This window comes from Mytilus californianus, unplaced genomic scaffold (genome assembly GCF_021869535.1).
Source record: "Mytilus californianus isolate M0D057914Y unplaced genomic scaffold, xbMytCali1.0.p SCAF_1, whole genome shotgun sequence".
Classification (NCBI taxonomy): domain Eukaryota; kingdom Metazoa; phylum Mollusca; class Bivalvia; order Mytilida; family Mytilidae; genus Mytilus; species Mytilus californianus.
This window is the reverse complement of record NW_026262581.1, coordinates 120498781-120512681: the sequence shown is the minus strand read 5'-3', so window position 1 is coordinate 120512681 and position 13901 is coordinate 120498781. Positions and strand designations below refer to the sequence as shown.

Genomic DNA, 13901 nt, shown 5'->3' with positions numbered 1-13901 from the left:
TTCAGTGTCGATTCTCCACTGTGCTATAATCAAACACCTATAAGGGACTTATCATTGTTTTACCTGTGAGGGGGGGGGGCTGGTCAAAATGTAGGGGGGGGGGTCAAGTTTTTTTTTCTGTAAGTGAAAAGGGGGGTTCAAATTTTTTTTAAATTCAAAGTGGGGGGGATCAATTTTATCAGGGTAATTCGATAATGTTTTCGTATTTATTTAGTCTGGGACTATTATTCTTTTTTTTTGTGGAGGGGGTCTAAAAATCATCATTTTTTTCCTTATTAATCTACCTACTGTAACGTTTCCACGAGATGCATAGAAAATTTCATGTTTTCAAACAACAATTCTTTATTTCAATTGGGGAAAAAATTTAAATATTATTATATCTTTTAGTTCAAAATTTACCGCCAAATAACTTTTATGTAGCACGTGATTTTGTTTACGTTTGATTATAGTCTATAAATTCCGTGTATTGCATGATAGCTATATTTCGGAATTAATTGATATTTTTAATATTAAATAGCAGTTAATGATACAATTTTGTTGGAAAAGTACCAAATATTTGTCAAACTATTGTTGAGTTATTTTCTTTTATAAGTAAAGGGTTTTCGTTTCAATTTGGTTAGAGATTAATGCTATGGCTGAAAGGTAAACACTGTGATTTCAGAAAAACTCTTTTCTTCAAATAATATATGAGTTGATTGACATACAGAGTAATCATTTTGAGTTAGGAGTTCAGATCTATTTGTTCTGATATAACGCCAATGTGGTAAAACAATTCTGCATTCCGAACAAATACAGAATATCAAGGATTTGTATAGTGAGATCTCGCTATACAAATGCTTGAGTATATAATACGTGTAGACCTGAGTCATTAAATATAACCTACAGCCATTCAACTGTCCAAGAAAATTATCTGTGATCATCTGTAAAAGAGCATCCCTAACAGTAATCGCTTTTGGGATTCTGAGCCGAAAATCGCCCAGGACTCAATGTAATCCTGCACACATTTGATACTACCACCAAACTTTATCCCTTTTGTGATTCTGTGTCTGAAAATGTTGAAGATAGTTTTGTTACTTTGACATTAATACATACAATAATTTAAGACCACAATCTTGTTTGAAATAGATTTATGGTAATATGTTTGAATGACGTGCAATATATACATCATGGCTGCTTAATTTGTTTCAAGGTATGAAACCGCACTAAAGTAATCAAATAATTAATGCAAGTTTACTCTATTGCGAGTAGTAGGGTATACTGTCTGGTAATTTTAAGTATTCTGATGGGGACCAAATGTGCCCCTTATCACACATTTGTTCCTTTACTGTTATAAATCATTTTTTTAGCTAAAATGCATTTATACAGTGAAACCTGGGTAAACCGAACCCTGATAAAACCGAATTCGAGTTTAAACCAAACAATTTTCAAAGTCCCATAAAATTTCCCTATCAATTAATGTTAATCTAACCTGAACAAACCGAACCCTGTCAATACCGAATTCCGAACGCTTTTTGAAGGCTGGTTAGTGAATGAGTATTGAAAAATTACCTGTCAAAATCGATCGATAGCAATCAAAACAAAAGGTATTTCAAATGATTTGCATGAGTTATTAAACAAACACAGGATGACAGACTATCCCCGAGGGTATTTGAAGTTTAATTAACTGGTGAGTTGTTAATATGAACTAATTGGCTTGTTTTTGTACATGTATACAGTGATAAGATGAAAACTTCTGTAAAGAGACGTAAAATTGATCAGTTGCCACCATTGCCGAAAAGGGCAAGAAAGGAACTTTCACTTGACTACAAATTGGAATAAATTAAATGCACGTGATTCAAATATTTAATGCCACAAATTCATAACTGCCATTCTGTAACTGAACTGTGTAAATAAATTATTGTTTTTAAAGCCATTCACTGGATTGAGAAGTAGTGAAACGAAACAAATCAACGACTTTTGAGTCATGTTTTCGGGATGCTGGATTCTCTTTAGAGGCCCTATCAAATGCAGATGATTCTGAAGACCTGGATGATGATGTTCTGTTAGATATTTAGCTAAGATAAAGTCTGAGAACTCGTGTGTAAAGATAATTGGAACAGACGATGTTGATCTCGATTTAACTACGGAATCGTCATTTGACAGTGATTAAGAATCTAAAGTGGTCAGTGAATTAATGGATGACAACATCATTATGAAAAGCAAACTCGATCCATGTCAGACATCACTGATTGAACGGTTATTATATGTTTACAATGAGGAGCGAGATTGAGGAAATGGCATTTGATTAAAAAAAATATACTATGTCTTTCTTCATCTATTTGATATTTTCAAAAAATCAACATGAAACTATATTTTCGTCTGTTGTGTCACTGGCATCCCTCGTCAGTAAGTGTCAAAATGATTTAAAACTTTCCACTTCTGTTTACCTCTACAATCCGAACACCTGTGAAAACCGAACAAAACACAAAGTCCTGAGGGTGTTTGGTTTGGACAGGTTTCACTGTATATAAATTTGAGGTTTTTTTTTGTCTTTCAGAACTATTTTTTCTTAGTGCATACTTTTCTGTACCTTTTGTTTTGCCACTGATAATGATAATAATTAGGAGGATTGAACAATCACCAAACCAGTTTAACTCTGCCAGATGTACCTGCAGTCTTATCATTGGATGTCTTTATTATAATTTATTTATATCTAAATGTAGAAGTTTTTTGTCTATTTACAATTTAAATGATTGGTGGTAATTTCATATTGTTAGTACACCAAAAAGATAACAAAATTTTATCATTTGTTGGACATCCATTGTTCAGGAGTCGATACCAGCCTCAATAAAATTGAGAATGGAAATGGGGAATGTGTCAAAGAGACAACAACCCGACCGTAGAGCAAACAACAGTCAATGTTTATTTCAGTTATGCTTTTAAAAATAGAAATTTTTTTAAATACTATATATAGCTACCCACAATGCTTTATATTCTAAAAGGGCAAATTAGTGATTTGATGATGATTTAATCTTTCGTAGTTATATGTACATGGATTTACAACTTGTATAGAATTTTGTGCAATGTACTGCATTCATGTATAGACTTGTCTTTTGTTAAAAACCACATGTTGATGTCTTTATATTTGTTGTGTTGGTGAATTTCTGTCACTTAAAAACCTTCAAGCTTTGAGGAGTCAACTGGTTTATAAACTTGAGATTTGCCTCTAAGTTTCACTGTTTGTACATAATTTTATACCTTGGTTTAATGACAGCTGATTAATGAGATACATGTAATAATTTTGATGAACTTGTAAGCATACATGTCATCAATAATGACAATATTATCCAAAATGTTTTCATAACAACCTGACTACCAAAGTTTTTGTCTGGCCTGCAACATTTCTTGAGAGACATATGTTTACTGTTACATAATTTTAAGTTTTTAACAAAAGGAAACCCATTTGGAAATGAGATTTTGTCTTATTAATTACCCCACAAGTTTAGAATATTAGTAACCAACATCTGCAGCTTACTGTACATTTGCTGTATGGTCTTTGTCAATCTCTATACTCATAGCAATGTAGAAAACTAAAATTTTAATATTGAATAACTTGGCTGTGGTTGAACAAGTTCCTGGCAAAATCAAGAATGTATAAAAGAAGTGCAAAACTTTTGGTCGTATTACGAAAGAAATGAAAGTTTTCCCCAGAATCATTGGCAGTTTACCTGTTGATTTAAACTTTTGTCAGTTCACTTGTCCCATTGAATATATACAATAGCTATTGTCATGATTGTTGTCCAAGTAGTTTTTTCACTGGGACCTTTAAATTTCTTGTAAGAGAAATCCATCACTCATTGATTAATTTACCTGAAGAAAAAATTATCTTCTAAATATATGAAAATACATTTATCAACTCACAAAACTGCATGTGATGTTCTATTTATTCAATATTAATACATGTATTATATTTTCAATCTATTCAATATAAATACTGATTTAATCATTAGCAGTTCCTTTTGAAATATGCATTTCTTTTTGTGTTTGTTTAGTTATAGAATACATTTAAGAAGGTCTTAACTTAACATCGTCATTTTCTAGTTTTTATCTGTCAACCACACAAAAAGAAAAACAATTCAATAGGAACAATGTAGAATATTTTGTCAGAAATCAACTTTTTAAATTTGAATCAGTGTTTATATTGAACAAATTGAAAATATATTATTGATATTGAATAAATACAACATCACATACAGTTATGTGAGTTGATACATGTATTTTTATCTACTTACAAAACAATTTTTTTCTTCAGGTAAATTAATCAATGAGTGAAGGATTATTCTTAGAAGACATTTAAAGTTCTCAGTAATTAGCACATACTTACAACTTCTCGTCCAATCAAATTGCTTATATTTGCCTTCTAATTTTCATAGTACATACTTTTCCTGTGTACTAAGTAACTACGCATGAATGACCACAAGGGTAAGATTTCATTGTATCGTAATCAAGATATTTAAAACAAAATTTGCCACTGGCTATTTTGAAATAAAATGCTGTGTTCCAAATTAAATTAAATAGTTTGTAATTAGTTTTCACATTGATTTTAAATATCCTGCTATTAAAATCTTTGGATCTAAAAAATGTTTTGACAATTGCAAATGTTATCATTTAAATAAAGGGTAATACACATGGTTCTTTATACCTTGATTAGAGTACAATGATATCTTAAAATTATGATAATGTATCATCCATGCAATTACTTTGTACACAGAAAAGTGTGTACTATGAAACCTTGTGAAGGAAAATTAAAGCAACTTGGTGATAATTTTTTAAACTTTCTTAAGGAAAGTGATCTATTTCGTCATGAATTGATTGATTTATTGATTATTGGTTGCTTAATGTCCAGTGGCAAATATTTCATGCATGTTCAGGACGATGTCATGAATTGAAAAACTGTGATTATGTCTGAAAATAATGTGCAAGCTATATATATAAACATATTCTGATAAATCTTTTAGTTTTTACTTTGAACTAATAAAAAAAAAAAACACAAAACCTATAATCTTTGATCTATTTGTAGTTGCTTTTTAATGCCTATCTGCTAGACTATATGTTTGGGGACAAACTATCTATATGTTTCAAATTTATTATAGCTTTAGTTTTACTGTGAAATTAAAAAATGTTTTCAAAACATGTAAAGCTTCCACTGCAATTTAATTATTGCCTGTTTTTGGTCAATTTATTTTGTCATCTTACCTTGTAAGAAGAACATGTATAGTAAAACACTGCTTTATATCAGTATACATACTTACACTAGCAGCTACCATCTTTTCATTCTGGAGTGAAGGGCCTTTTGAAATCACATATTTTACAATGATACTAGTGAGTAGATTTACAAAACTCGTTAATGAGCTCCGTTTTACAAACACCTGTGATACAAGTAGTCAGCCAAAATAAACTATCAATAGACCAATTAAAAGATTACTCGAGTTGTAAATATGTGCTAAATTGGATAGTCTATGGAAAGGTATATACTATGAAATTAAGAGCTCGGGGCAAGCCCCTCGCTCTAAATTTCATAGTATATACCTTTCCATAGACTAACCTATAAATAAACTACACAGAGAACAATAGCTATTGTATTTATTCAATGGGACAAGTGAACTGACAAAAGTTTAAATCGACAGGTAAACTGCAAATGATTCTGTGGAAAACTTTCATTTCTTTCCCAATAATTCCTAGATGGTTTTGATGTACATGTATTTTTTTTTAATATAGTATTGAAACAAGTGGTGAAGGAGGAAGTTGGTGGGGAGGATGGATACAGGCAGCAAAAGAGAAGTCCATGTATGGGATACAGGCAGCAAAAGAGAAATCTATGTCTGCCTACGAAATGATCAAGAAAGATTTGGAGGAGTTTTCCAATACCATGTCAAATGACACTGGTGAAGCTGTAGCTAAAACAAGTGAATCTTTACGAGAAACCTTGAAGGTAAATTATCACATAACAAGCTTATTTTATAGGAAAAATTGTAGAGCAACCACATGATTTCCTGTGGTAAGTGTTTAAGGTAATGGTAATTAATTACTGTGTATATGTCATATATATTCATATGCATGGGTACCAATTTTTATGGATTGAGGAAAAATCATATTTTCATGGATATTTGATTTCAAAGTTTTTTCCAAAGTCTGTGTACAAGCTTAATAAGCCTATAGAAAATGTGTACTTTGTTGAACATTTGAATTCATGATTCACTTTTCCCCATGAAATTTAAGAAAATTGGTATCTTACATATATATATATATAATAATGGATCCACAGTGTTTTTTACACGCATCACCCATCAGTGTAGCTGCGGAACCGTAGCTCTTAGGTCCTTATGTTATTTTTTGACTATTTGCGGACCATAGAGTCCGCAAATAGTCAAAAAATAACATAAGGACCTAAGAGCTACGGTTCCGCAGCTACCATCAGTGCAAAAGGCAAGTAAAGGGAAAAACATGTGGCATACTTTATTCTGACAGAAAGGTTACATGTATGTTTAATGTAGTGAAACACTTGCAAACTCTAAAGGTAACAAGAGCTACAAAACAAAACTTGGGTAGGCACTTAAAAAATGTCAATTTTACATGAAAAGACCTTCTATAGCTCTACAATTTCTTTCACCTTACATACATTTATTGTATGTTTATATTTTCCATATTGAGAAGTAAAACAATTGTTGTATTTTTTTCTTTTTCAGACAGAAAATACTGAGGCTGCCAGAGACAAACTAAAGCAAGGGTTGTCCTCATTTTTGGATGGTTTGACAAAACTTTTAGTAGTAGAAGCTGAAGACAAAGATGTCCCTGTAACAAGAAGAAAGATTACAGATCCTATATTTGATAGGGCTAAGGTACAAAGAAGGTTAAATTGATCAGGGTTAATCGGTTAACTTATATTTATCCAGACTTAAAAAAAAACTATCATGGACATGATTATAAATGTTATCCTATGCCCAATACTTTGATTTTTAAATTATCTGTACTTTTCAATATCAAGTCAGTCTACAAGCACTCAACCTATGGATAAATTTTACTATTTTCTTGCTAATTTGAAGCCACCTTTATTTATCCAGTGACTTGGGAGATGTGATTTTATATTCCTAGTGGTGCCATATCCATTTCTGGAGTCTAGATTATGTGCAATTCAAGTGAACCCCAATACATACTGTGATAGTCCTACTTGTGCCTTGTTTACCTCAAAATGTTAAGTTTAATACATGTCATTCTTGAGGATCCCAGTAATACATATTGTTATAATACAGCTGGTTCTTTGTCTTTTTCAGGCCTGATGTCATGCCATTGTAATGGATTTCATTTCCTCATTATCATACTATTCCTTAATTGTTTCAGGCCAGACCACAAGTCATACACGTACAGATGGTATTACATATTGTAATGATCCTACTGGTTCTTTGTTTGTTTCAGCCAGTATACTGGTACCTTTAATAATGATGAAACTGGTACCTTGTTTGTTTCAGGCCAGACTACATACCATACAAGTGGATCCTTGTACCTATTATAATGATCTTACTGGTTTCTTGGTTGTTTCAGGCCAGACTACATGCCATAAAAGTATATCCTGGTACCTATTGTGATAATCCTACTGGTTCTTTGTTTGTTTCAGGCCATATTACATGCCATGCAAATAGATCTAAGTACCTATTGTAATGATCCTACTGGTGTATCGTTTGTTTCAGAACAGACTACATGCCATACAAGTAGATCCGGGTACCTATTGTAATGATCTTACTAGTTCTTTGTTTTTTTCAGGCCAGACTACATGCCATACAAGTAGATCCGGGTACCTATTGTAATGATCCTACTGGTTCTATAGATAAGTATAAAGAATGGTTGAAATCATTTGACATGGAAGTCAGGAAAGGGGAGGTTTCAGAATTACTGGTATCACAAGTGGAAGTCAGAGGACTTTATACCAGACTGGTCAGTATTTCAGTAGATTATATAATTGTATGTTCATTTAAAAAGGATTTTTATTTATTTTTATGCTTGTGAGTTTAAAACAGACAAAATACTTCCAGAAGTTAACTTCATATAACAGTTCACATTGCTGAACTTAGCATTAGTTGATTGAGTAAAGTACACTCTATCAGTTGACCTGAGGAAATGATTGTTGATAACTTGCCGAAAGTTACTGGTTTTACCTGAGTATTGTGGTTTAATTCACCAATAAAAAATGAAGAATTACTGTCATTAAATTGTAAGAATGAAAAGCGGGTGTTAAATAAACAAAGCAAATCTTAAATCAACTATACATTTACACAGTATCCATTTGAAATACACATGCAGGGATTCAGTGAATTCTATATGAAATGACAGTTATGTACTGTGATTGTTGTAAATTGAGTTCTTTCTTTAATTTTTAAGGTACCATCAGAAATTTCTCATGCCAATTTTTGGAGGAGATATTTTTACAAAGTTCACCAGCTTCAAATTGATGAAGCAAGGAAGTTGGCATTAATGAAAAGGGCTGAACAGTCTGAGAAAAAAGAAGATTCCATAAACTGGGACGGTAAGGATTGTTATTATGTGTTTTGGGTCGATAGTATTTGGTGTGTGGATTGTAAATTGTTAGTTAAATATTGTTCTTGCATCTTTATTTCTTACCAGCAGTATGATTTCATCAGTAAAAGTTGGTTTATTAAAAGTAGGCTCTTTACAAAAAAATCCAGAAGGTTAACTTCAGAATTACATCTCTATGTTCGTGTAGAAGGATAACTTGACACTTACAAATAAAATATTGGACATTGTTTAAAGGTAAATCGAAATGAAAACTTTCAAACACCAGGAACACCAGGGAAATTATAAGAAATTAATGAAATTAATTATATTATTTTTAGAAGAGGATGATTCTAGTGCAGAGGAGGGAGAAGCAACTACCGGAAAATTGAAATATGTAGAAAATAAAATACAGACTAACAAGGTGCAAAATTTATCACAAAACAATAGTGAACAACCTCCCTCAACATTGGTCAAAACAGATAGTAGTAAAGACAGTGATATCAAAGACCAAACACAGGAATCTGATATTGTTCCAAATAATGAACTTCCCTGTGATAGTGATTTACAGAATAATGTTCATACACCAAAATCCTGTTTAAAAACAGAAGTAGAAAATTGTAAATCAATGGACAGTGAGACAATAGGTGACAGTTCAAAGAACAATGGGACAAAAGGTGACATTTCAAATGACAATAAGACAATAGGTGACAGTTCTCTAGTATTAGAGGAAGAAGTTGATAAACCCAGAGCCACATCTATACCATGTGAAAGTCATAATGTGGAAAAAGATTTGGAGAAAAATGTAAATACAGAAACAGAACATGATTTGGAGAAAAATGTGAATACAGAAACTGAAAAATTAACAGAAAATGAAAATGTGAAACCAAGTGAACAGGAAAATACAAATGAAAATGATGAAATAAGGACCAAAGAAAAGGGGGATACAGTTGTTGTTAATCCAGATAGGGATTCACCTTCAACAGAGTCTACAAAAGGTAGGAATACTAGTGCTAGAAGGTCTATAGCCATATTAATGTTATTCTTTGGATAATGATAGTTTCTAGTTACTTATTTTCCTGAATTTTCTTGGAGCAAACTACAAAATGTTTTTCTCAATGAAACTTGTACTATACATGTGGATACTTTTGTGATATCAATTTATTACATTTTCATGTAGTGTTTTGATTAACGCATCAATAGTAGGTGTGCCTTTCACATCAATGATAGATAATTACCGATTTACAAACTATTTGCACAGGGGGTTTGTTGAGGATTTTATGGTTAAAAAGTGGCCATCAGATGAAAGTGAACTGAAATATTATATATAAAGATATGTTTTATAATTTAATGGCATCTTTAATACATATATTTATATCCAACTTATACATATATAATATATAGGATCTCTGAATATGTTCTTTATTTGATCTGAGGGATTTATACTCAATCAGAGTTTATTTTCAGGAATGTTTTAAACTAGACGAGTCTTATGTTGTAATTTCTTCTATTTCAGAAAGTGCAGATGAAGACTGGGAGAGAGATTTTGATGTTGAACTGACTGAAGAAGATATGAAAGCCGCTGATGAAATTGCCAAGAAATTAAATTTGTCCTCTACGGACTACACAAAATTATCTGCAGATGTGGTAATATATATTTGCATTATAATGCACAATTTTCAACAAAACATTTTTCTAAAATAAAAGCACGACAGAATTTTGTGTTTAGAATTTTATTTATGTATATCAGCCGGGGCATAGCTAGACCAATATGATGTGTACTCACTGCCAGAGTTTTGATAAAAAAGTACTATAATGAACGCATATCATAGGTTAGAAACCTTAAACTGGCAAGTATATAATATGTACGTTTTAAGTCCTGAAATCTATAAGGAAAATCATCAAATTATTTCCGATTTCTTCTTATAACTTTTAAAACAACAGTCTTTTAATTTTACCAAGCATGGAAAACAAGCACTTTTAATCTCGAAGCATGGAAAATAAGCATGTTTAATCTCGAAGCACATATAATTAAATTGGGGAACTCTTTGAATGAGGCACCCGTCTTGCACAACCGAATGTAAGAATACGTTGATCGTCAATTAAAATTTTTAAAAAATGGCAAACACGATGCACGAAAATTACCTTTTACCACCCCCGTTAAACGTCTGACTGAACTGTTTAAAAATCTGTTATGACAACGTATGTAATTAAGACTATTCATACCTCACAGGAAAATCGTGAGAATGAATTGTTGTCCATGGTCTCTTTAGAACGTCATATTTTATTTCGTCAGTTATTTAGAAATCTTCAGAAAAAATGTCAGGACTGGGTAAGGAGGCATAGAATTGTTTTCTGACAACACAAGGATCATTTTAATTGTTTGCATTAGCAACACAATCATGATGCTGGTTCCGTAAATGAAAAGTAATTTTAGGAACGGAATATAGCTACAAAGTGATTTTTCACATGTTTGTATAATAGTTTTTAATTTATTACTTTAGTTTTATTCTTACTAGATTTTCCATATTTTAATTTTTATAAAATTTTCGATGTGTACACAACTGCGTTTTTCCTATCATAACAAAAAGATCAAGTTAAAATTGTAAGCATGGCAAAAGTGGAACAATTTATAAAGAAAGTTTTTGTAACAGAATTGTATTTATTTTTTGCAGGAAGATGATTGGGAAAGCTGGGAATGACCTGTTACAATATTCAGGTTGTCTATAAACATTGTGGAGGGTTACATTTCTTCTCCTTTGCTTCAGAGGATTCCACTTGATCATTTATTTGTATTTTTCATTTCTCATAAAACTGTGTAAATAGGTTGGGTATTATGATCCAAATACATGTTGGAATGGGAATCTTAAAGGATTTATTTTCCCTTGTAATTTTTTTAATCATGATTAAATTGAATTTAGAGGGAACTATATTTTATATTGATTCTTAAATTGTGATTACTGAAGGTAAACAGTTAAAAAGGTACATATAATAATCCTAAATATATTTTTAAATGTTATAAGAATCAGATATTAGTAGCAAACTATTGTTCAACAAGTAATGGTGTGAAAAGTCTTTCATTTTGTGGAATGATAACCACTTTGTACAATGATCTTTTTTCATTTTTTTATCCACAATTTCTGATTTTTTTATGTTTTATTTAAAGAAAAACTTTCATGATTTGATATTAAAAAATATCTATAAAAATTATAAGTCTGTACACTTTTCAATTAATATGAGATCTGAAACAAAGCAATCAATTTATTGATGAATATGGAAGGGTAGACAATTCTATATGACTACTTAATTTTTTCATGAAATAGGCATATGATTTATCTTTCATTGTTTCATATTGTTCACAAGCTTTGTGGGCTCAGTTACTACATGATATATTTTATAGGACACTAATTATATTACTTATTAATTGTTATGTCATCAGGGATGTGAAAATGTAAAACTGGATTCAGTTATATACACCAAAAACTACTTCTTTTAAATAAACTATGAATTACTTTTTGGCATTCTTCAAAACTTGTAGAAAACTTTCATTAAAAATTTATCACAAGTAGGACATTTTCACAGCCCTGGGTATTATTTGTTAAAACTTGATGAATTGTTGTTAATTGCCATCAATTTACATGTAATTACATTGATGCTATTGCTATTAAGTTTTGTCCTTTGTATATGTATACAAATAGATTGTATAATTTCTCCTTTTTACGTTCTCATTCTTTTGCCATTTAGAACACTATATTTGTTTTATAACAACTTATATAGACTTTGGACAATTTAGAGCTTGACATATGATATACATATTTGTCCTGAGTTGGAAATATGGATTCTAGCACTGCATCAAGTGTAACATGATATTAATCCACTCAAGACAGTTAAATTTTCAAATTTAAAATGCGAGATTCGCCAAATTTTACTGTTGATAGCTATAGTGGATAAATATCGTATTGCACGAGATTTGGTGGTGGAATCTGTTTCTCTAATAATTTTAGAAGATTTACAGACAATCTCAATCCTTCTTTTCGAATGATCTGCAAAAAGATGTATTATTTCTATGTGACATCATCAGGCATGGTCGCCTTTTTTCGTGACACCACAACAGGAAATGCAGAGGAGAGCAAGAAAATTGTACGTCATAATCAAATTTTGACCAGTGAAGAACTGTGATCAAACAAACCACATGTTGATTAAATAAGAATAATCATCAAAGGATTAAGCAACATACTAATATAGTTATTCATACTGTCTGAACCAAGCCTCTCTCAACCAAAGTTGCCCTGATTGAACCTTACAAGATTCTTAAGTAACATTTTAGGTGAGAGATAAATGCAGAGTATATCTTAAAACATTGGCAATTGATTTATCTTCAGATTTATTTACATTGAAATAATATATTATTTATACTTTTCTGTTAAGTTGACTTCTCTATCTATATTTATTAACTATTGTTTATATAAAACAGTGCTATTTTATGATTAAATCAATGAATGTCTGTATTGCTTTGTTTCTTAATCATGTAAAGTTAAGTTTGAGGAAAAAAGTTGACCCTGAAAATATAGGTCATGGTGACCATCATCTTGTAAAATGTATCATATGGTCAGATGCAACTGCTAAATTGTATTAATTTTTGAAAATCAATTCTAAGATATGGTTATGAATTCAGAGTCATTGAGGCAAAATAGAAATTATAAATGACAAATTGACTCTGGATCGGCATGTTTACAACAGCAAACAAACAACATAATATTCCTTATTATTACCCAGTCTAGTGACAAAACTTTTAACTCATTTAAGCAAAAGAACCAAACTTCATTTAAGCACTTGACCAATTTAAATGGCAACACATCCCTTTAATCCTTACTTTGTATTCAGGTAAAATAATTTTCAATACATAAAAAATCGAGGATTTTGGAAAATTGTTTTAAAACATCAATCATACAGGTCAATGGAATGAAATAGATTGATTTTAATACATGATCGCACCATGCACATTGGATTTCATTATGAAGTTTGAAGACCATTTACCTACATAATACTAGGGATGGAAACTCGGTGAAGAGTTGATAAGGAATACTTGCTGGCCTTACTGAGTGATACTCAAGTACTTGATCTGCAAAATGGGAACTCAATTATGCACATTTTACACAAAGAAATGTTGGTCTTTATTGCTAAGACAGGTCTTTACTGATAATACTTTGTTTAATTAAAGTTTCCAAACTAATAATTTCAAATGATAATTCAGCACAAATATACAAAACAAATTTAAAATAAGATTCATCAGAGACTACTTTTAAATATTTAGGGGATTTCTCAAGATTTTTTTTAAGAAAAGGAATAGAAGGGAA

General features: G+C 31.0%; 1 protein-coding gene across 1 annotated transcript; it reads left to right on the top strand.

Annotated features, from left to right (window-relative positions):
* The first annotated feature begins 622 nt into the window (after positions 1 to 622).
* LOC127732547 (BSD domain-containing protein 1-like) lies at positions 623 to 13052 on the top strand. Its single transcript, XM_052241599.1, has 8 exons — positions 623 to 642; positions 5758 to 5971; positions 6726 to 6878; positions 7798 to 7968; positions 8413 to 8557; positions 8886 to 9542; positions 10061 to 10191; positions 11220 to 13052. Exons 1-8 carry the CDS (start codon positions 632 to 634, stop codon positions 11244 to 11246), a joined length of 1509 nt encoding a protein of 502 aa, XP_052097559.1. The 5' UTR covers positions 623 to 631; the 3' UTR covers positions 11247 to 13052.
* The last annotated feature ends 849 nt before the right edge of the window (positions 13053 to 13901 follow it).

Bases quoted from the DNA above. Each gene is read 5' to 3' on its own strand.
- LOC127732547 (XM_052241599.1), top strand. The intron at 9,543-10,060 runs GTAGGAATACTA...CTTCTATTTCAG, and splicing joins TTCAACAGAGTCTACAAAAG to AAAGTGCAGATGAAGACTGG. The intron at 10,192-11,219 runs GTAATATATATT...TATTTTTTGCAG, and splicing joins CAAAATTATCTGCAGATGTG to GAAGATGATTGGGAAAGCTG.